The sequence below is a fragment of the Hydra vulgaris genome, chromosome 02 (genome assembly GCF_038396675.1).
Source record: "Hydra vulgaris chromosome 02, alternate assembly HydraT2T_AEP".
Taxonomy (NCBI): Eukaryota; Metazoa; Cnidaria; class Hydrozoa; order Anthoathecata; family Hydridae; genus Hydra; species Hydra vulgaris.
Genome location: NC_088921.1, coordinates 29,445,001 through 29,469,000, shown reverse-complemented (window position 1 = coordinate 29,469,000; position 24,000 = coordinate 29,445,001). Strand labels below are relative to the sequence as shown.

General features: G+C 24.4%; 1 protein-coding gene across 1 annotated transcript in view; it reads left to right on the top strand.

Annotated features, from left to right (window-relative positions):
- The window catches only part of LOC100211674 (ribonuclease 3), a 64,583-nt gene that overhangs the window by 17,134 nt on the left and 23,449 nt on the right, over window positions 1-24,000 (top strand). Inside the window, exons 6-26 of the mRNA XM_065790524.1 lie at window positions 953-1,027; window positions 1,654-1,740; window positions 4,030-4,116; window positions 4,440-4,514; window positions 5,327-5,408; window positions 5,534-5,593; window positions 7,802-7,896; window positions 7,995-8,081; window positions 8,176-8,235; window positions 10,171-10,232; window positions 10,384-10,437; window positions 11,675-11,746; window positions 11,878-11,956; window positions 14,083-14,190; window positions 14,287-14,425; window positions 16,650-16,710; window positions 16,971-17,030; window positions 17,649-17,748; window positions 17,828-17,865; window positions 18,204-18,262; window positions 18,866-18,939. Coding sequence (XP_065646596.1) covers window positions 953-1,027; window positions 1,654-1,740; window positions 4,030-4,116; window positions 4,440-4,514; window positions 5,327-5,408; window positions 5,534-5,593; window positions 7,802-7,896; window positions 7,995-8,081; window positions 8,176-8,235; window positions 10,171-10,232; window positions 10,384-10,437; window positions 11,675-11,746; window positions 11,878-11,956; window positions 14,083-14,190; window positions 14,287-14,425; window positions 16,650-16,710; window positions 16,971-17,030; window positions 17,649-17,748; window positions 17,828-17,865; window positions 18,204-18,262; window positions 18,866-18,939 — 1,614 coding nt within the window. The remainder of the gene's footprint in view (window positions 1-952; window positions 1,028-1,653; window positions 1,741-4,029; window positions 4,117-4,439; window positions 4,515-5,326; window positions 5,409-5,533; window positions 5,594-7,801; window positions 7,897-7,994; window positions 8,082-8,175; window positions 8,236-10,170; window positions 10,233-10,383; window positions 10,438-11,674; window positions 11,747-11,877; window positions 11,957-14,082; window positions 14,191-14,286; window positions 14,426-16,649; window positions 16,711-16,970; window positions 17,031-17,648; window positions 17,749-17,827; window positions 17,866-18,203; window positions 18,263-18,865; window positions 18,940-24,000) is intronic.

Here is a 24,000-nt window from a genome sequence, read left to right as displayed (position 1 = left end):
CTGATTCTTGTTGGATGGAGCATGATACATATATGGAACGGTTGAAGGAAGTGTACCAGATATCATGTTAATGATGTTAATGCGAAGCTGTTAGTGGGATTCATATTTTAGATCAATTTAAAAAATGATTTAAAATGACACAAATGCAAGAGTTTAGATTAAAAAGAATTTAGATAAAAAAGACTTCTTGTTTGCTCAGACAGGTGTGTGAGAGTGGCAAATGTGGAACATCAGCCCTCCGAATTAAATAAGTTCAGCAATAAGTTGCAGACCTTAAACTTTTTTTAGTCAGCATTAGGTTGGCACAAAATTTTTAACACAAAGATTTCACCATAATGAGGTCGGCATACAATTGACAACCTTATATACTTTTAGGTCAGCAGTTAATGTGCAATGCAAATGCTGACCCTAATTCTGAGGGCTGGAACACGGTATTTTAGATCATCCACAAAATTAGTGAAGAAATAAAACAATTCAATGTAGCTAAAAAATATAAAACCATCTGCAAACTCTTATTCCTATTGTCAAACTCGGCAGAAAAAGAAGAAACTCAGGAAGAAGAACTGTTGTTATCTGCTGCCAAAATATAAAAAGTTATTAAATGTAGAAAGTTTAAATTTTAAAGTTATTAAATGCAAAAAAGAAAAACATTCAGTCACAATGTTATCTAAGAATCCAAGTTGCAACAATTGGTTCTTTAACCATATATGTTGTACACTGATATACTATATAAACTTATTAATACTAGACAGGATATATAATAGAAACTGACTTTACAGTTTATATATACTATCAATTTATACAAAATAACTGATTAATTTATTGTGTAGGATATGCTATAGTTTAATATTAAGTATTCTGTTTAGTCAAAACTACAAATCACTATTAAAGAATTTTAATTTTTTATTTTTAAATACTTGAAAATTAAAAATTAATAAATTAAATTGTTTAGAAAAAATTTGTTTGCTCATGCAATGATCAGGAGAAAAAAAGAGGAATTCACCATAACGTATTTCAAGGAAAAAAAGTATGTTAAATTTGATATTCCATAAAAAATAATATATTTATAATAGTAATAATAATATTACTATATATATATATATATATATATATATATATATATATATATATATATATATATATATATATATATATATATATATATATATATATATATATATATATATATATATATATATATATGTATATGTATATATATATATATGTATATATATATATATATGTATATATATATATATATATATATATATATATATATATATATGTGTATATGTATAAATATATATATATATATATATATATATATATATATATATATATATATATACATATATATATGTATATGTATATATATATATCAACTCTTGGAATTAGGGTCGGCATTCAGCAATGGTGACTTAACTGCTGACCATAAAAAGTTTGAGGTCAGCAAAAAATTGCTGACCTTGTTTTTATGCTTTATGGTAAGACCTTTGTATCAAATTTTTTTTGCCGACCTGATGCTGACCACTAAAAGATTGAGGTCAGCAAATTATTGCCGACCTTATTTTTCCTAATTCCGAGGGTTGATATATATATGTATATGTATAATTCTATATATATTAATATAATATAGTTAAATAATTGTTTAAGGTTATCCCTCTATGTCACCCATATTCAAACAACAGAACTTCTTTACACCATTATCGATTAGAGATATTTCCTGATATCAATTTTAAGGTAACATTTTTTATTCTTGTAAATTTAAGGAAATTATTATAAAATATTTTATTTTCTTAACATTTGTAAAAACTTTAATAATCTAAGGAATCAGGCAAACACAAAAGTTAAACACAGACGAGTTGGCTCATCAGTTTTTTTAATTGAAATGGAATTGTAATTGTGATAATTATAGTGAGCCATTTTGTTGCAACAAGACTTTATTGCAACAACACTTTGTAACATTTTCATTCATATTTTTTACTCTTGATGTTTTTTATGAGGCTTTAGATAATAAGTTCTTTTAAATTATATAAGAATTTATTATTTAAAGTCAAACAATTACTTCCTTAAATGACATAGAAAATGGGACTATGTAACCATAAAAATAGCTTTTCAATCACTTTTTTTTGTAAAAACTTATCTTAAAAAACTTTATATGCTAAAAAAATATCTGGCTTTATACATAATATGTCTCTCTTAAATACATAATATGATGATATATGAAATTTATGAACAATAAGTTAAAATGGTCCTCCACTAATATAAGCTTATTTTTTGTAAAAATTTTTGATTTTTTTTTTATAGCTTATTTTATTATTTCATCATTTGTGAATAGTCTTAAAAAGAAAACTTAAAACAAACTCTATATAAGAATATTTAAATTGTTATATTTAGGTAACTAAAAAATTTATTCTTAGAAATGTCCATAGCAACCACCATTTGACTCATTTTTAGGTCAACTTGAATTAAACTCTCTTCTACATGTTTGAAAAGGATGAAGATGTTTGAAAAAGACTCTTTATTTTATATTAATTGTAATTATATCTGAATTATGGCTAAGGGGAATAAGAAGATTTATAGCAGAAAGAGAAAAAAGAACAAATCAACATCTTTTTAATCCAAACAAGTTTTTTATGTGGCCTAGCCATAAGAAATAATCTTAACAATTTGTATGCAATGAAAAAAAAGCTGTTTGGGTGGTTTTGTTTCACTGTACAGATTTTTACGACAAGGAACGTCAACATTTTATGTGCCCAAACACCATATGTCAACATATATGTCCCCAAAAAACACTTGTGCAAATTCAGGCAAAGAAATAGTAAAATTCAGGCATTCAAATAAAGTTTATGGTGTAAATACTTATGTATACCACATAAATCTTTCTGTTGCAGTTTTCAAAATTTTAAAACCAACTTTTCGTGATTTATCTTTAGGTGGTTTACTAAAAAATTGTCTGCATTTTGCACCTTATCATCTTTACGGTAAAAGGCAAGAAGTGCCAACAAGGCACTCAATAAGATTATTTTTAGACGCTGCCCAAAAATTTTTTTTTGATAGTAGAGCGGTCTTAGAGTCAAATGTTAGTTTAGCTGCTATTGAATTTAAAGAAGATTTAGATAGAATCCTCTGTATGCTCACTAAATTTCAACTAACAGGATATGTTACACCCATGAAACCTAATAAAAAGAAAAAAGAAACTATAAAGCAGTCTCTTCATAATTTTTATTTCTGAAAATAAAATTTTGCCTCAATTAAAAATCTTTGAAACTTTTGGTCAAACTTTTTTTTTTGATTTTTCACATATTTAAAAAGATGATTGAAGGATGTTCATAATAAAAAAAGGAAAGTACTTTTTTTTAAGACTAATGTTGGCCATTTGTCCAACAATTTTTTTATGTTTGTTTCAAATATTGTTTTATTTCTATATTTGTTTCAAAAACCTTTTATATACTGTGAATATTAAAATATCCTTCTTTTAAATAATTGGGTAAATAGTTTATAGGACCACATTTTTGGTGAAAAATTAAATCAATAACTCTTTGCAATCAAGTTAGCCTTTACTAAGGAGCACCACCTTTATTGTTATTTCTATTATAATTATTATTTCTATTATAATTATTGTTATTTCAGGCATTATTATTTTTAATTGTTTTATTTTAGTTAACTGTTTGTAACTCTCTAACTTCGTGTATATAGCTATTGTGTTTTATAAAAACAAATGGTTTGTTATTTTTATTACTATTATTATTATTGTTATTGTTGTTTTCCTTATTATTATTGTGATTCTTATGCTTATTATTATATTATTTTTATTATTAGAACCATTATTAACTTAATCATTTATTATTAGGTGTTTACTTAATGTTAGTCGTTTTACTATTTGTAAACAACCTTGAAAGTTAACGCCAACTATTTCAGAAGTATATATTAATTGATTGATATAAATTTTGATATTTTAATTAATGCTAGTAGTGATACTATTTTTAAGATTATTTCATATAGGTGTAACTAATATTTATTTTTTAGACAAAGGAGCCAACAACTATTTACTATAATAAGAAAAGATTTTACTTTGAAGGTTTTTCCTTATTTTCACATGAATTAATTGATCATGTAAGTTTTATCTGTTATGTTTTTACGTTTTTTAATTCGTAATTTATTTAAAGTTTATATTTTATTGGTATATATTTTTTTTATTTTTCGTTTTTTTTTTGTTTTGTTTTTTTGTTTCTAGTTTATTATTAAAATTACCATATTGCTATTGATAAAAATCTAATTTCTAACTTGATAAGTTCCTTAGTTTTTGTATTTGTTATTTCTAAAAGTTTTTGACATATTTTGTATGATAAGATGCTTTATATGTTGCATTGTATAGTTGTTATGAATGATGACTTTAAAATATTTTATTTGTAATGTCATATCCTTTTTATTTTTAGACACCAGATTACACATTTTTACAAAACAATATTAATTACACTGTTTCTTTCATTAAAGAGGAATATTTTCCAGAGGTACTTTTTAATAAAAAAAAAAGTCTAAGCTGCAGAACTGGATAAAGTTTAGTAATGTTGTGATATTTCGAATTTATATTTACATGAATTAATGCAGTGAATTACATAAAAAAAGATGTTAACCTGTAAAAAATACAATAAAATAAATTTGGCACAGTTATCCAGAAATATGACAAGAGTCATTAAAAAAAGTCTCATCGTATGGGTAGCAGGAAAGATCCATATTTAGGCATAATATGGGCCATATAATTTGAGTTCCAATATGAAAAGATAATTTGATGATGACTAACAGTTTTTCAAAACTATATTTTTCAAAGATGATTTTTTTTTTAAGTTATACTTAAAGTTCATTTAATTATAAGCCTATACAGTAGAGTATTTATAAGTCTATACAATAAAATATATGCTGTATAAAATTTATAAAGACATTTTTGCAGCAACTAACAACTTTTTTGAATAAAGCAAACATTTTTTTGAATAGAGTAAATATGTATTAACCAGTTAGAAGAATTTTCTGGCAGAAAAAATTCTGTAACTAATCTAATTTATTTCACATGCTGAATCCATAACTGGAATATTTTTTTTTGTTATTTATTTCTATATAGGGAAGGGCTAGTTGCAATGCATTCTCAAAAACTATATTTCCTGTTTGTTACTTTTTAAAAAAAAAAATCTGCTGTTAAGTAAAATAAAATTTGTCTCGCAATTTATTTTTTAAGCTTTTTGTGTTTGAAATAGATTTTTTTACTTATTTTCGATTGGTGAGAAAAAAAACTGTTTGTTTGATTTTTAACGTTTTTTTATATTATTAGGGTTTTTGTATCAAAGATGTGGATCTAATTTGTGATTATTATTTCCACGATATTTTTGAGCTATATGATTGGAATATTAAAGGTAAATGTTTGTTTACTATTTATAAAAGCACGCATAAAAATATTTAATACATTTGATCATTAAATATTATTTGTTTTTATTTTATTTTTAAAATTTTTGATTTTTAAGAAATATGTTGCAATTAGGTTCATCAACAAGTTGCAGACCTTTCCATTTCATGCCAAGATTTGTTCGTGTTGTTGAAGGTATTTCTTAAAATAGTATATCTAAAAATTCTGAGTGTATGTTTTACAATATTTAAAAAAGTTTAGCAAATAAATCCATCCATTTTTTTTACTTCATATATTATAGAAAGTTTAAAAAGGTTTTTTTACTTAATGTATTGCTATAAAGCATTTGTACCTAAAAATAACATGAATTATAATATAATTGATACAAAAAATGATACAAAAAATACATTGTTAGCTCAGAAGTACTAACAGTTTATTTTTTTTATGGTCAGCATTTGTTTTATGCAGCTTCAAGTATGCTTTTTACGGCAGAAATGTTAATGTGTGTGACTTTACTTGTTGTCATGAACATATGTGACTTTACTGGTTGTCATGAGCATTTGTGACTTAACTGCTCATCAGGAACATTTGCTCCTTAATTTTAATGCTTTCAACTAATCACCTTTTTTTAGACGTTTTTTAAAAATAACATTATGGTAGAAGAAAATAATAATTGTAAAGAACTGTTTATTTTTAGTTACTTAGGCATTTTTTTTATATAAGTTTAAAATAATTATAAATAAATTAAAGTTTTAATTATTTTTAAGTTATAAAAAAAAAAAAAAAAAAAAAGACTTGTTAACACACAATTCATTAGACACAAAAAATCCGACAAATAAGATATGGACAGGCCATTCAAAAAATCTCACCAAAAAGCAAGCTTTTTAAAGCATGATGGGTAACTTGTAAAACAAACCATAAAGAAAATTTTAAAGCATGATAGCTAATTTGTTAAACAAACTATAATTTAAGATGGTACTTCTTAAGAATAAACCAATGCAATATTTATAAAATTGCCTTAAAAAATAGCAAATTTATAGAATATAGCACAACAGATTCCAAACATCAAATTCTTAATCAATCATTGATAGTGTTCTTGCTATTTGTTTGTGGTAGTATTGATGATTAATTTTTTTTTTTTATTTCTTATGGTTTAACTGAAATTATCAAAATATAGTTGTGTAACAATTTTTAATTTTTATTCATATTTTATTGCAACTTTGCAAAAGCGAATATGATCATTGAAAAAATTGTGTTTTTTTTTAGTCATTTGTATCTTCCTGTTTTTTATAATTTTTATCTTTTTTTCATGTTTATATATTTTTAAAAAATATTTAAATATAATAAAGCAACTTTTATTTATATAGAACTATAAAAAATTAATCATATAATTTTTTTTTTTTTTTGCGGTTTTTAAAAGAAAAAAAATTTAATGTTCTTCCACAATGTTATTAATAAAACTGTCTTTTAACTTACTAAGCAAAAATCTCTCTATATTAAAATAACTTAAGTTCAATAAAAAAGCTGTGTTTTTTTGTGCATTTTTTATGTATATTACTACTTCACAATATATTTGCATTATTTCGCTTATCTATTGTGATCAGTGTCATCGGGTATAATAAAAAAATGTTAAAAAAGTAATGAAACAAACAATTAAAATAAGATGGCATTAAAATGTTTAAAATAATGTAATAATGAGAACTTGGAGACCATTTTTTGAAAAAATTTTAACTTAAATCATTATTACATTATTTGATTAGCTTTTCCAAATATTATGCTTTTTTATTATTTTATTTATTAAATATTTGTTTTTTTTATTAGCAATGTGTTTTTTTTATAGGGGTGTGTTTATTTTTTTAATGTTTTTTTTTTAAATAACTGATGTTGTTAATAGGTCAGCAAGATATCACAAATGTTTAATAAATCATTATACATATAAAAAAAGTTTATACTAAGTCAATTTATTTAATTAAACTTATATATATATATATATATATATATATATATATATATATATATATATATATATATATATATATATATATATATATATATATATATATATTATATATATATTAAGTCATAATTATACAATAACTAGAATATGGCTTATAAATAAATACACACACATATATTTTTTTCTTTATGAATATGAAAAAAATATATATATAAATTTATATATATATATATATATATATATATATATATATATATATACATATATATATACATATATATATATATATATATATATATATATATATATATATATATATATATATTTATATATATAAGATATAAGTTGGTGTTTACCTTACCCATAAAATGTTATTTAAGATTGTTTTCACTTTATAGTGAAGAGTGATAAAACATCCCAACCAGTATTTTAATTTTTTTTTATAGATTTGTCTAGAGATGAGCCAAAAGAAATATTTCAAATCCTTTCCATGTCTGTCATAATCAAACATCTTATCAAATCAACCAAACCATTTTTTAAAGTAATAGTTAAAATATTCAAAATTCACTTTGAACCACGTTTTTTTTAAACAGACTGTTTATATCAATTTTTATTTGAATAAATCTATTTTGTTTCAAGCCTAAAACAGACACTCATTATACAATTGATCAATGGAAAGAACTTTGTTTTGAGAGTTTGGGATCATTAGTTATTAATCCAAAAAAGGTTTAAACTTTATGCTTTGTTGTCTTTGTTTAATAATTGTTCAAATTTATTTTGTTTCATTAAGTTGATTTGAAATTGATAAGTTTATATTTAGAAACCACGTGCTATAAGAGTTGATGAGATCATCAGTTGTGGAGGAAAATGTGGTTTATCGGTATTTGTTTTATACGTGTTTTTTATTCTACATATAAACTACACAATAAAAATAAATATTTTGAATTTTATATATTCTTTATAACTTTGTATTTTTATTTTAAATATTTTAAAATTCCTGTAGTAAAATATATGAAAAATTGATTCTCAAAAATATTTGACTTATTAAAGTTTACCTATGTTTCACATTTCTTTTAAACACTTCAGATTCTATCAAACACTTGTATTCATATCAATGAAGTGTTTGTATTTATTTTCCAAGATTTTCAAGGTTTTATGCAGCCCATTAATATAGTTTTATAGAAATCCCAAAGTGCAGAGACAAGTTGTGTTCATATTTTAAATAAACTTTAGAAAATAAGTTTAGAGGTAATTAAACCTACCAAAACAAATCCGTTATTTCGATATTAGCAAAAAACTTGTTCATTTTAAAGGCCACATTGTTTTTTGCAAAAGAAAAAAAAGGCTTGTTGACTTTTTTTTAAACTTTTTAAAAAAACAACAACAAGAATTTCAATGAAAACTTGCTAACTTGCTATTATTAATAAAAGTTTTTTTAAACTATGTTGAAAAAAGTTTAAGAATAATCTATTAGTTTAATGGAGAGAAGTGAATATGGCTGCTATATATAATAAATTAATGGAGAGAAGTGAATATGGCTGCGAGTAAATCTAAAAACTAAAAATATTATTATTGGTAATAATTAAATAAAAAAATCTGTAAAAACAAAATAATTTTTTTTCTTTAAATAAAAGTTATTTAAGGAAAGTCTGATCAAAATTTAGTTACTTTTCATCAAAATTGACATCTGAGAACTGAAATGATTCATAAGTTAAAATGCAGCAAAAAAGTTTTACCATAATTGCAAATTAAAAAAAGAAAAACCCAAGCTTATAAAGAAAAACCCAAGCATATAATTTAAAAACCTGTACCGTGAACACGCTATTCATTAAGCAAACCTGATATTTTTATAGGAAAAAAAAATAAAAACTAAGCATAATTATAGTTATAATATTAGAAACAATTTTTAATGCCAAGTTACATCATTCTCAGTTTACTAATCTTAGATTTTATCTCAGAAGTTAGGTTCTTGAGATTCTTTAAAAAATCTTTTATATTGTCATTAACAAAAGTTTATCATTTCATCTTTGTAAAAAGCAGATTTAGATCTAGATTTTCACATTCTCCTCATTAACTCTCTTCAATTCTCCACTATTTAACAAGTGCTTAACTAAATCTTGTTTTTATACCTGCTGTAAATGACATCTTTATTAGCCTTACTGTAAATGACAACTTTATTAGCCTTACTGTAAATGACAACTTTATTAGCCTTACTATAAATGACAACTTTATTAGCCTTACTGTAAATGATATCATTATTAGCCTTACTGTAAATGACAACTTTATTAGCCTTACTGTAAATGATATTTTTAACCTGCACAAATGATACTATTAAACTTTTATTTGGATTTCTTAACTATTAATTATAGGCTTGAAAACATCTTATATTTATGTTTATGATTTATTATTTTATATTCTTTGAAAAAATCTTATATTTTGTTTGTTCATAAAAAAAAAATCATTACTTTATTAAAAAATTATTTAACAACTGGATTTTATTTTTATAACTGGCATCTGGTTTAAAAACAAAATCCCATTTGTTGTCTCAATTTTTTAAAAACTCTGAAAATCACTCTAAACCCTCTAAAAAACAATCTTTTCATCATTAAACTTTTTACAAACTCTCGAGTTTAACTCTTAGTAGCGCATTTAAAATTCAAACATAGATAAACAAAAAGTTTTAACTAATTCATATTTTTTTCAACAAAAACATTAGTTAGATTATTATATATTTTCTTGATCTGATTTTTTTTTAGCTTGATAATTATTAGATATTAAATAGTTACAACATTTCTATAATAAAACATGTTTCCAGGGTTCACCAATCATTATACACACTACACTAATGCAATCTGGTTTAAAAAAATCAGGAAAAAAGTGAGTCGATTGAAGTGATTTTTTTATAATTATCTATTGTACTAATGTTAACATGATATATATATATATATATATATATATATATATATCATAATAATAATAATAATGCCATAAATTTAATAAAACTTTTTTAAATTTACTTAAATTTTAGACTTTATGAATTAAATGAAAAGCTGAGGAAGGTTAAAAATGCTGTTAAAAAAAGGTTGGTTTACATTTCGAACAACAATAAATACAGGAATAAACTTATAAATAAAGAATAATTGAAACATTCCAAGAGACAAATTAGGCGATTATCGTTTATTTCAATATTTGGAATGTCTCAGCATTGAAACTTGCACACTCAATATAAAGTGTTTATGTTTACATTTTGTAATATAAAAATTATTGATTTAAATCTCAGTTGATTTAAATAGTTTAATTCAAATGGGTAATCATGATGATCATATTAATCAAAAGATAAAAATCAGATGAAACCAAAAAATAAACCAAGCAATGAAATATGTTATTTTAACTAAATAATTTAATTAAATAAATTTTAATTAATTTAAGCTAAATTAAAATTTTTTTGATTAAGTCAGGCACCAAGTCAAAAAATCCAAATCAACACTGAACTTTCATAGGAAATTTATATTTTTTAACATGGAAGCATTAAACCAACAATCAAGTTGATCATAGTTAAAAGATGATAAGAATCTTGTCATTCATTCACAATTTTTTTAAAATGTATTATTACAACCCTCTCCTTACCTTACAACTCCAAAACAAAAGTTAAAAAAAAAGATTACCTTCTTTTGTTCCAACCCTCTCTATACCTATCTATTAACCCAATCTATAATCCTATCTATAAACATTCAAACTTCTATACTTCAGACTATAGGAACAAGTTGGAAGTCAAATTTGGTACTTAAGAAGAACCTTCTACAACTACACCACTACCACTTATTTTAGAAGCATAACAACGTTTTAGTGGTTTGATCATTGACTCAAACTTCTAAACTTCATTCTAAACTAAACCAGACTTCATGATATGAATTGAGAACCCTTTACAAGAAGTTTTGATAAGATACAGATTAAAACCCTTCAAAATTATTTTTCAATTTTTTACCATATCTTTTACCATTGACTAACTGCAAAATGCTGGTAACAATACTTTACTGGCAATTTTCTTTCAAAAAAAGGTGATCAAGTATAATTAAGTATATAGGAGAAAAAGAATCTTAAAAAAAGTAAAAACCAGGTGTTTAATACAATTCAAGTTTTATTTAGAATCTTATGTAAAGTCCTGTGACATTAGTCAGGATTCTTGTTAAAAAAATATTTTTTATAATAAAAAACACTTGATTTTATGTGTTCCTATTCATTCTTTGAATATTTATGTTAAGAATGTTATGAATATTTATGATTATTTATGTTATATATATTAAGTTATGAATTTTTAGTGCATCTAAGGAAAACCAAGAATTAATGCTTGAAATTGAAAATCAAATTGAAAAAGAAAATAGTGTTATAAGGTATTAATAATAACTGTTTTTTTATTTTATAAAAGTTTATTTTATAAATATATTGCTTTCAAAATTAATTTGCTTATGATTTTGAATTAATTTGAATAACTTAATTAAAATAAAATCTTTTAAATCTCAAGTAGGGACCAAAAATGGGTTGATGTGCGTGTTGACAGTAAAGGCTACTATAAAACTGGATTGAAATGGGATGTTTGTCAGGTAAGTTACATATATACAAATTACAAACACACACAGGCATACACGCACACACATATATAATTATTGAAATTTATATTACTGTTAAGTTCCTCCTATGATTCTATAATAAAAATATCCTATATCCAGATTTAAAATGTACATAGAAAACAGAGTTAGTATGTACAACAAAGAAATGAATTAAGTTGATCGAGAACAATCTTTTTCTTTAGGTGTAAAAAAGGCATAGTCATTAATCATTTAAAAGTTGAGAAAAAAAAGTCTTAGCAAAATAAATATTTAAAAAATGACATTTGTGTAGGTAAATGTCATTTGAACATACTTTAAAATAATTTATGTTTTTCATTAAGGTGATTGAAATGCTGTTGGTAAACTAAATTTGCTATGACTCTTGAATATATAAATATCAGAAAAACAACCATTACTGGCAATTGTTTCTCTGATGTATTTATGATATGATACAAAACTATTACTTAACAAAATTATTACTTAACAAAACTATTACTTAACAAAATTATTACTTAACAAAACTTTTACTTAACAAAACTATTTCTAAAAATGATCAATTATCATAACTATTTTCTCCATGAGCTTTTTATCTATATATTAAAAAAGCCCGTAAAATGGTGATTTCAAAGTTGACTTTTTGAAGGAAAAATTTTTGTTTGGATACTTGTCTCTCCTGTATGTTTTAAAAATCAATTTTTTTTTTTTTTAATTTTTTGTTTGAATAGATTTAAAAAAATGTGTTTTGTATATTTAATTGTTAATGTTGTATATTTAACTTTGTATATTTAACTGTTTAATTAATTGTTAAATTAATTTGTTAAATAATTTGTTAAATTAATTTGTTAAATTAATTTGTTAAATAAATTGTTAAATTAATTTGTTAAATAAATTGTTAAATTAATTTGTTAAATTAATTTAAATAATTGTTAAATTAATTTGTTAATTTTGTATATTTAACTGTTAATGTTGAGTATGTCTAACTGTTAAAGTCTGTTATATCTTGCTTTTAAGGTCCTGTTTATCTAACTGTTAAGATCCGGTATAACTAACTGTTAAGGTCCGGTATTTCTAACTGTTAAAGTCTGGTATATCTAACTGTTAAAGTCTGGTATTACTCTATTAGCTAACATTCCCAAAAACAAAGTATTCTTATTTTAATAAAATTTGAGTTTTCTGTCATCAGCAATATTTTTTTTTTGCTGTTTAAAAGTTCTGTGTCAGAAAACACTTAAGTTAGCAATACTACTACTGCTCATTTCGGTATCAATAATTTAGTTATTTTTGTCTTTTTCACCTTGTGATTTATAATTGTTGTATTATAATTGTTTTAACTCCAGTTTTTTTTTTTTTTTTTTTTTTTTTTTTTAATAATTCACCTCCCCAAAGCCGAGAAGGCCACTACAGATGAGGAGGCTACTTGTGGTTATCACCCTCTCTCAACTCTATAACTCCGAAACACGAACCTTGACGAACAAGGCCGCTGCGCGGAGAAACAAGTTGAGCGCAGTACTACTAGGGACGTGGTGGGAATCGAACTCGGAACCTCTCGCTTACAAGGCGAGAGCTCTACCACTACACCACTACCGCAGTTAAAAATAGGAACAATATTCTTCATTGTTATAAATACTCATCTGAGAAACACACCTGTAAAGAATAAAAATACGAATATAGAAATCTCATATGAACGTATTAATCATTCACATTGTTACAATAAACAATTTAAAAAGTATTTACTTAAGTTTTCCCCGTCCTCAGCAGACACTTTATTGTTGCCCAATTGAAATGTTTTGATTTAAAAAATGCTAACTTTAACTCAGGTAGTTTTTTGGACTTTAGTTAGCATAAAATTTTTATTTCATCTTTGTTTAAGCAGATATATTGTATATTAGGGTTATTTAGTAACCAGTTCATTTGTTATTTAAATTATTTAGTAAGTATTTTCTTCCTATTAGTTAATCTTTTTTGTTGTTGTTTTTATATTTTCAATAACAATTTTCACCGCTTTTTATAATTTTTGTTTATGACATTGATCATTTAGAGTTCATTATTATGTGTTACTTTAATATTTTACATTTTTTATTTATTTGATAATTTTTTATAAAATTCTTTTTCTTGTCTAGCATACCTCTTATTTACCACTTGTATGGAATTATTTATTATTCATGGCTTCACTTCCTGTACTCGAAAGTAAAATAAAATATTCGTTCAAAGACAAATCTCTGTTAAAGGTTTTTAAAAACGTTGATTATTTCTTAAAACTTTTAAAATAATTTTTCAAGTTTTTTAAACAAATATATTTCAATAAACAAAAGTGAATGTTATAGGTAGCTCTAACTCATGCATCATTTTTGGATCAGTCCTCTATGACTTCAACATTGTGTAATAGTTTGCAAAATTTAGGGAAAAAAAAACCTGTTGTTGAGAAGATTTCTAGACCACAGAACTTAGGATTCAAGAGAAAAGGTTATTAGTTATGCAATAAATATAAATATGCAGTCTTTTAAATTAAATTTATTAAATGTTTTGTAATTAATAGTTTAAAGTGTGTGACCCCCTGTTTCCAACTATTTTACTACATGAGATATAATAAAATAAATAGTTTCGATAAACAAATGATTAGTTTATCGAAGCTATTTTCAAGCTAGATTTCAAATAAACAACAGCTGGTTGTTTATTTGAAATCTAGCTTGAAAAGGAGGGGGGGGGGTAGGGGTAAAAATGATAAAGCATGAGATCAAAAACACGAGGAAAAGAAAATCTTTTCAAAAATATTTAAAATAACTGCTTTTTACAAATTTCTTTAATTTCTATTTAAAGTTAAGAAATAAAAGAGTAAAAAAATACTTTTAGTTTCAAACTTTTTCTTTATTTTTTAAAATTATTTGTACATTACTGGTGATATATTAATTTTCAATGGTACAAAATTAACCCTCTCAATTTATATCACTCTGAAGTTTTTTTAGCATAGTGGCATGAAATTTTAGCATAGTGGCATGAAATTTTAGCATAGTGGCATGAAATTTTAGCATAGTGGCATGAAATTAGGCCAAAACAAACAAGATGTAGCGTGCAATCGAATGAGTAGTAAAAGTCACTTTTGAAGGCACTCTTGAATATAAATTTCTGATGTCAAAATTGATGATGTCACAAAAGCTCTACTCTCTTTTCAACAACTACAAATTACTTGCCATAAGAGCAAATTTTTGCCATATTTGTCCACAAGTTTATATTTATACTTGTTGCTTACACTGCCACAAACAACTGAGATATAATATTTGTCACTAGGAAGTTGACTAAAGTCAAATTTTATGTGTGTCTTGTTGTCCGTCAAAATACAGCCATTCAATTTTGTCAAAACTTGGGTGTAAAGTTTTCATGCTCATGTTTTGGCAGTGGAATTTTGTTTGTCTGAACAATTTGGATATTTAATTGCTTGGAAAAGGCCTTTTTTTTTAGTATTTCTTCACTTTCCTTACCTAAAAATCAGAAACTTTGTACTTTTTAGCTCTTTCTCTGTTAGACAAGTCTGGATTTCTTTCAAGAGAACAACATATCTTATTTACCACTGATTTACTATTAAAAAATGTTTTTCTTTTTGATTCTTAAGCTTGTTCGATGGATATCGTTCTATAACCCTTCCAACAGTAGATATTGGAAGTAGCTTTTGAGACTCATTTGTAGTTCCTCAATGAATTTTCTTCATGAATCTGCAAGATTTTTTTTTTGATTTTCAAATTGCTTTGATGACATTTTAATAAATTATAATTTGAATTTCTTTTTTTTATGTTTTTTGACAAGTACTATCATTACTTGGATAAAATGTTATTGTTTTTTTTTTAATGTGTTATTAGTTTATTTTGAAAGTGGTTTTTGTTTCTCATTTTTTTCGATCACATGCTTTACCCCTTGAGCCTGTGATGGCTATAGCAGCTTAAGTTTTCATTTATCGATGCTTCACAAAAGTTTGTATTGGTTTATATAGTGTCAATCAAAAGGGTTTGTATTGGTTGAGTCAATAAAAAGGGTTTGTATTAATTGATCTCAAGAGCAAAAGCTCTGAAACCTAATTAATTATTTATATTATAATTATATAATTAGTTTTAATTTAAATTAAATATTTATTGACACAAGAAATCAATTTACGATTTAAAAAAAATAAATATCAATTTAAAATTTTACAATTTAAAAAGACAACTTTTGTATTATATTAAAACAAAAAGTATTACATGTTAAACACACATGCATGGCAAGATGTACATAAAAAATACATAGTATGATAAAAGAAAAAAAAAAAAAAAATTCAATATCAGCAATAAAAAACATAAAATAGGTCAGATAAAACTAAAAAAATTAGTTTAGAAAAATGATTGTGTAAAGTATCTTAGTATAGCTCAAAGAGTTGTGAACATAAGAAGAAATATTTTCTTTTTTATTGAGTACTAAATAATAAGTGAATAATTTAGTGAACACTTCAGAGTTCAGACATATTTAATAGTTTTTTGTTTTGTTTTGAGCTTGTTCCAAAAAAAAAAAGGCGCAGAAGAAAAAAACTGTTGAAATTATTTTAAAAAGTGAATTTAATAATAAAAACGTTTTTATTTTTATTATAAATAACTTTTTTATTTTTATTTAAAGCATAAGTAATTGTTATTATAATGATATATTATACTGAGTACTATCTTTATAGGTATTGTAAACTTTACAAATGTAATGGCGTTCCTGTTCTCAAAACAAGAAACAAAGTCAAGGTAAAACTAAGTTTTTAAAAAATGTATATATATATATATATATATATATATATATATATATATATATATATATATATATATATATATATATATATATATGAGCTGTTTATTTTGAAAGTGGCATAAGTCACTTTTTCAAAAAAATCAAGTTATTGATAGTAATGATTACAAATATCATTACAAGAGAGAGAGTTATTATTAAAAATATAAAGATTTTGTTGTCACTATTTTAAAAGCTATTATACTTTATTTATGGCCAGTTGTCTACATAATGAAAGATTAGAATTTCTTGGTGATGCAGTATTGGATTATCTTACTAGGTGAGAATCATCATTTGGGAATATATTTATTTTTTATATCAAGTATTATTTTTGTTAATCAAAACTCCTTTATTTATAAAAGTTTCATTAGTAATTATTATTTTTTCATTAGTAATTATTATTAGTAATTATTTTCTTTTAAATTGAAGTTCAAGTAAAGCTATAGTATGAAATCAAATTTTGATAAATTTCATGTTTTAAACCTTGTTTTATAATTTTGATTCCTAACTTTCCTTTTTTAAAAAAATATACGTCTTTTCCTTTTTATTCGGAATTAAATCTATGAATTAAATAAAATTGATGTTATTAGGACCTTAATTTTGCACCAAACAAATTATTTGTAAACTTAATATTCTTGTATATTATCATTTAGTTGAACACAATCTTTTTTGAGCTAAATTGAGTAAGCTAAATTTAAGTTATTTGAGTAAAGTTGGTTACTATTTTTTGTAAGGTATAGCCACAAACTGTTCCAAATACAAATTTTTAGTTTTACGCCAAAGGCAAAAAAAGTTGTAGAATTTTACTTTATTTCACCACTGAATATAAATAAAAGTAATCAACAAATTTAAAAACTGTTAAAACATAGATACTGTAAGTAATGGATTATTTTTTTAGCATGCATCTCTTCCTTATGTTTCCAGAAAAAGGACCTGGAAAGTTGAGTATATTTCGTTCTGGGCTTGTGCAAGGAGAACATCTTAGAGCTATTGCTAATGTGAGAATGCTATTTTTAGATGTTGATGATTCTCTTGATTTTTGTATACAATTTTGAATATTTTTAAAATTGTTTTTAGAAACTTGATCTTGTTGATTTTTTACTTGTGAAACACAGGTAATTATTTTGATAATTGCATAGATAAAAATCATTTTAAAACCAATACAGAATATAATTGTATATTACCAGTTAGCAGACAAAATTAGACTCTACATTAAGAGATTATACAATAACAGGCTATATGTTACTAGACTATTTTAACTGTTATAAGTTGTTACCAGACTATGTTTTAACAGTTATAAATTGTTGCCAGACTATATTTTAACAGTTATAAGTTGTTACCAGACTATATTTTAACAGTTATAAGTTGTTACCAGACTATATATGTAATAATTAATCAAGATAATGATTTTTAATCTTTCAAATAATTCTTTATTTCATTTTAATATGATCAGGTCTCAAGTACTCCAAAACTTAGGATATTTTCTCGGAAATGCTGTTGAAGCTGTTATAGGTATATTTTAATATATTATGAAAAAAGGTATTTTGTTATTATGGAGTTCATCACCTGACTGATCTTTCGCAGACTAAGACTAATATATCGGGAAAAAATCAACCTTTGGAACAGCATGAGAATAATGAAATTTATTTAAGCTGAAATCTAATTATACAATTTATGATTTTATTTTTCTGTTATGTACATAGTTTGTTGAAAAATGTTTACAAAAATCAACTTTTATTTAAGTTTGTGAGATTATTTTAATTATTGTTTAAAGAAAGGTTTCCTTCAAATATATTTAGAAAACTGAGGTTTTTAAAATGCAATTATAAATAATATATTTAGAAAACTGAGGTTTTCAAAATGCAATTATAAATAATAATTGCATTTTGAAAACCTCAGTATTTTAGGAAAGTTATCTTTTCAATTAGATATCATAAAGGCATTGTTAAATTTTGTATTGAATCATTTTAAGGAGATGCGAAATAAGCAGTTTTTTCTTGTTTTAGGGAGATGCAAAAAAAAAAGAAATTTTTTTCTTGTTTTATTCATAATGATATGAGACTTTAGCTCAGAAGATGTTTTTTACTCTAATAAATTTTTTAACTGTTTACATAGGTGCTGTGTATTTGGACGCAGGATTAGAGAAAGCTGATTCTCTTATAACAAATCTTTATTTCAATGATGATGAGGTATTGTTTTTAATTAAGCAAATCATTTATAGGAATTATTTCTGTTGCTGTATTGTCAATTTTATTACTTTCCTTTTTTTTTTTTCAAATTTTTTTTTACATATTTAAATTTAATGTTTTGATATAAATATGGTTTGTATATTTATTTTGCTAAAAATTACATATAATATTTTTATTACATATATTTGATTATATTAATATATATTATATATATATATATATATATATATATATATATATATATATATATATATATATATATATATATATATATATATATATATAAATATTTTTATTTAGGTATTAAAAAAAAGAAGATTTATTTTCATGTTTTAGTAAAACAAATCTTTTGTAAGTGCAATTAAGGGAGGTCATCCATAAAGTGCATCACCCTATATTTGTCAATTCTTAATACTCAAATAAGTATTAATAAAGTTGTAATACTAACATATTTTTCATTTTGTATAATGTATTATATATATATATATATATATATATATATATATATATATATATATATAATACATTATACAAAATGAAAAATAGTCACTAATTATACTCCAAAATACAAATTATTAAAAAACTTATATACATTTAAAAGTCTATTTGTGAAATAATTTTATTATCTTAACTTTCTCAAAGTAGTAAATCTATTGCATAAAAAGTATGTTTGAGTATCATGAGTATCATATAAAGCATGTTTGAGTATCATGAAGCCTTGTCAAGCAAATACAAACTAACATGCATTAAAAATTGTCCATATATTAGGTTAGGTGTTACATTACATGTGCTGTTATCCAATATCAATTATATTTTATCAAGTTTTCATGATTTGCAATTCATTTTATTGATCATTAACCATCAGTTTTGGTAAAGAAACAATTATAAAAGGAAGTTTAAATAAGCCAGGCAATTTCAATCCAAATAAAGGAGAATTGCTGCTATGCCAAGTTCTTAAAATCACCTCAGAAAGAGTATTCTGCCATTCAATGTAATCTTGCAACAAACTATTTAAAGCACATGCATAACGAAACGTTTAAAAGATAATACTATTAACAGTATGTATATTGTAAAGATTTTGCTTACAAAAGTAACAATCTAAGTAAAAATAATTCTTAAGTTGGATTACCTATATACATTTTTTAATATCGCCTTATTATCACCCCTTTGTATAATCTTCCATTTACAAGGTTTATCTTAAAGTATAAAGCAATAGAAAATATTTACATATAAATAGTGAGGTGCTTTTTCATTTTCAGAATTTAACTTATATGGTGCAGTAAGATGTGTATCATATTAGACAGCATGATCTACTTGTTATGGTCCTTTCTAAAATTCTGATTCTCAGGAAGGTGAGTTTTAAGAAATATAATAGTGTGTGATATAAGACTTATGGGATACTCAAATATTCGCCATAATGCTTCAGGTGCACCAACATAATACAATCTAAAAAAGTGTTTCCTTCATAAATAATTTGTTCATTTATCAAATTATTGACACAGTCATGGTCCTTATATATCTATTTGTACAAATATTTAACAGCCTTTACAAACATGCAAGCTTTAACATTAATCTTGGCTTGATATTTCTTTGATAACCCCAGATTTTAAAGTACCACCTAACGGTTATTTACACTGTTGCCTATAATATTGGTAATAAAGCCTTTGTCACAAGGCCTATAGTGTAAAGGCCTATAGTGCGGATAATCATTATGACTTGCTGTTATTTTGACATTAAATTCCCTAGGATATTTTTTACTGTACACTCCATCTTCCATGCAAGCAGAACTTGGATTTAGTGTGCCACATGGACTGTGAAACATGCACATTTTAATAATATCACAAACCTCTCAATTAACAATCAGATCTGGAATTTCTTTAGATATTAAATGATAGGCATCCTGTGCAGTTTTAAGTTTATGAGCAATTTTAAGTTTATCATAATTTGCAAAGTGGTGTAAAATATACCTATGCAGCAAATCCCGGTTACAAAACTCAAGAACCTGAGCAAGGGTCACAGTTTTACCTAATACACCATGTTTGAAAACATCACTGAGGAGGTTATATAATTTAAGTTTAAATGCTTTGGTAACCAAGTCAGGTCTTACATTTGCAGTCTGACTCAGATATAATTTTTCTATTAAAATAGTAATAAAATGATCTGCTTTGCCATACTTTTTAATGTTGCCATAACATTTTCAAAGTTTTCTTTAAAACTCTTGGATTTTCAACATGTATGTAGGTAAAATTATTACACATCCTGGTCTAATACAGTGAATGCTCTATATAAGCAACCTCTCTATAAGCAACATTCTTTATAAGTAACCTCTATACAAGCAATTGTTTTTCGTTCAACTGTTCTGTATAAGCAACTTATTTTTTAAGCTAAATATTTGAGTTAAGTTTAGGCTAATTCAGAAGTAAAATCAGCTGTTTACAACAACATAATCTCAAATTATAAAAAATTCTGTTATTGGAATATGTTTGTGTTTTTTGTTAGTTTTTGTTGATTAATTATTCAACTCAACCTCAAAGTTATAAAAAATTAACCTCAAATTGTAAAAAAATAGCCTCAAATTGTAAAACATTCTGTTATTGGAGTATGTTTGTGTTTTGTGCTGCCAGTATTGAAGTGAATTTCTGTTAAATAGAATAGTTACTAACAGAAACTGTTAGAAAATAAATAAATATTTTTGTGCTTTAAATTCAACAATAAAATTTAAATCAGAAGAAAAAAAGACGTTCAATATTGTTAAAAGATAAACTATCCATTTTAAAGTACATTGAAAATGGTGAGAAAACAAAGGACATTGGTAACAAATTGTAACGAAAGTTACAATTCGTTGCCAATAGACCTTAGAAAAATAGTTGTTCAATATTGTTAAAAGATAAACTATCCATTTTAAAGTACATTGAAAATGGTGAGAAAACAAAGGACATTGGTAACAAATTGTAACGAAAGTTACAATTCGTTGCCAATAGACCTTAGAAAAATAGTTGTTCAATATTGTTAAAAGATAAACTATCCATTTTAAAGGACATTGAAAATGGTGAGAAAACAAAGGACATTGGTAACGAATTGTAACAAAAGTTACAATTCGTTACCAATAGACCTTAGAAAAATAGACTTTCAATATTGTTAAAAGATAAACTATCCATTTTAAAGGACATTGAAAATGGTGAGAAAACAAAGGACATTGGTAACGAATTGTAACGAAAGTTACAATTCGTTACCAATAGACCTTAGAAAAATAGACATTCAATATTGTTAAAAGATAAACTATCCATTTTAAAGGACATTGAAAATGGTGAGAAAACAAAGGACATTGGTAACGAATTGTAACGAAAGTTACAATTCGTTACCAATAGACCTTAGAAAAATAGACTTTCAATATTGTTAAAAGATAAACTATCCATTTTAAAGGACATTGAAAATGGTGAGAAAACAAAGGACATTGGTAACGAATATGTTGCTTAATTTACAATAAGTAGAGTAAAAGAAAATAAAGAAAATTTAGAAGAATATGCAACCGAAACATATGTGAATCAGAGTAAGTAAGCAAATGAAAACAATAAAATATAGTGAAATCAACGATACAGTGTTTTCTTGGTTCTTGGAGCAGTAACAGTTAAACGGTTTAGTTCCAAATGAAATGATAAATTTAAAAGCACTCGAAGTAAATAGATTAAATAGTGGACCTGAAACATTTTTTGCAAGTGATGGATGGTTAACAAAATTTAAAAAATGCCATGGTTTATAGATTTTGTCTGTTTGTGGAGAGAGTATGTCTTGCAATGTGGAGCTAGCTAATTCATTTAAAAATAAATTTAAAAATTGTATTGCAGAAAATGGATTTTGGCTAAACAAATATATAATTGCAACAAAACTGGTCTCATCTATAAAAGCTTACCCAATAAAACTAATGTTTCAAATTTTTTGAAAAATCTGCTGCTGGAAAAAAAGCAAAGGAGGAAAGAGTAACAGTTATGCCATGTGTAAACGCTACAGGTATGCATAAATTAGATTTAATGATGAGAGGAATATCAATATCTCCTCGTTGCTTCAAAAATATGAATTTGCCAGTATATTACAAGTCATCCAAATATGCTTGGCAAACTTTTTAATGACTGGTGTAATGATATATTCATACCTTCAGTAACTCGACACTTAGAAACTAAAAACCTTCTCGTAAAAGCCCTTCTCTTAGGAGATTTTCATATTAAGATTCTCTTAGCAATTTTCCTTACTCGAGACCACCTGAAGACAACTGTCTGAAATGACGGCTATAAAGGCAGTAAACATTTAATGTTTAATTGCAGTATTAATATTATATATATAAACATCTTAGTATGTATAACATTTATATACATTTAAACATCTCTCTCCGCACTTAACTTGTTTCTCTGTGCAGTGGCCTTGTTTTTCAAGGTTTGTGTTATGGAGTTATAAAGTTAAGAGAGGGTTGTAACCACAATTATAGTAGCCTCCTCGACTGTAGTGGCCTTCTCGACCTTGGGGAGGTGAATTTGCATAAAATATGTATGGCTATTTCCACAATGGAATGAAGTTAAATTTTGTATTGTTTTTTTCTAAAACTTTTTTTTTTAATTATAGTTTAAGAACCTTGAAATTCCTTATTATGTAAATTTTGAGTAAAAAATATTTGCACAGAGGAGAAAAAAATTGTTATCAATATGAAATAAGGTTATAAGGTAAGATTTTTTTAGAAATCCTGCAATAAAGGGTAACTTTGCTTACAGTATGCAAAAAAAAAAATTAATAAAAAGCATTATATTAACTTATAGTTATAGTTTCAAAGTTGTTGTGTCACTGAACCCATCAATGGGATAATTAGCATTTTATAAAATAGCATAAGAATAAATAAAGGAGTTCAAAATTGTATATCAAAATTTAAATTTAAATTTGGTTTTCAGTTAATTAAGTTTTGTATTTTTATATCATCAAGTATTATTATAAAATATTTTTGAAATATTGGTTTATTGTTTGCGTTTTAATAGTACATTCTTAAGTAATGGAATCTAAATTAGAAGTAAGAAAAAA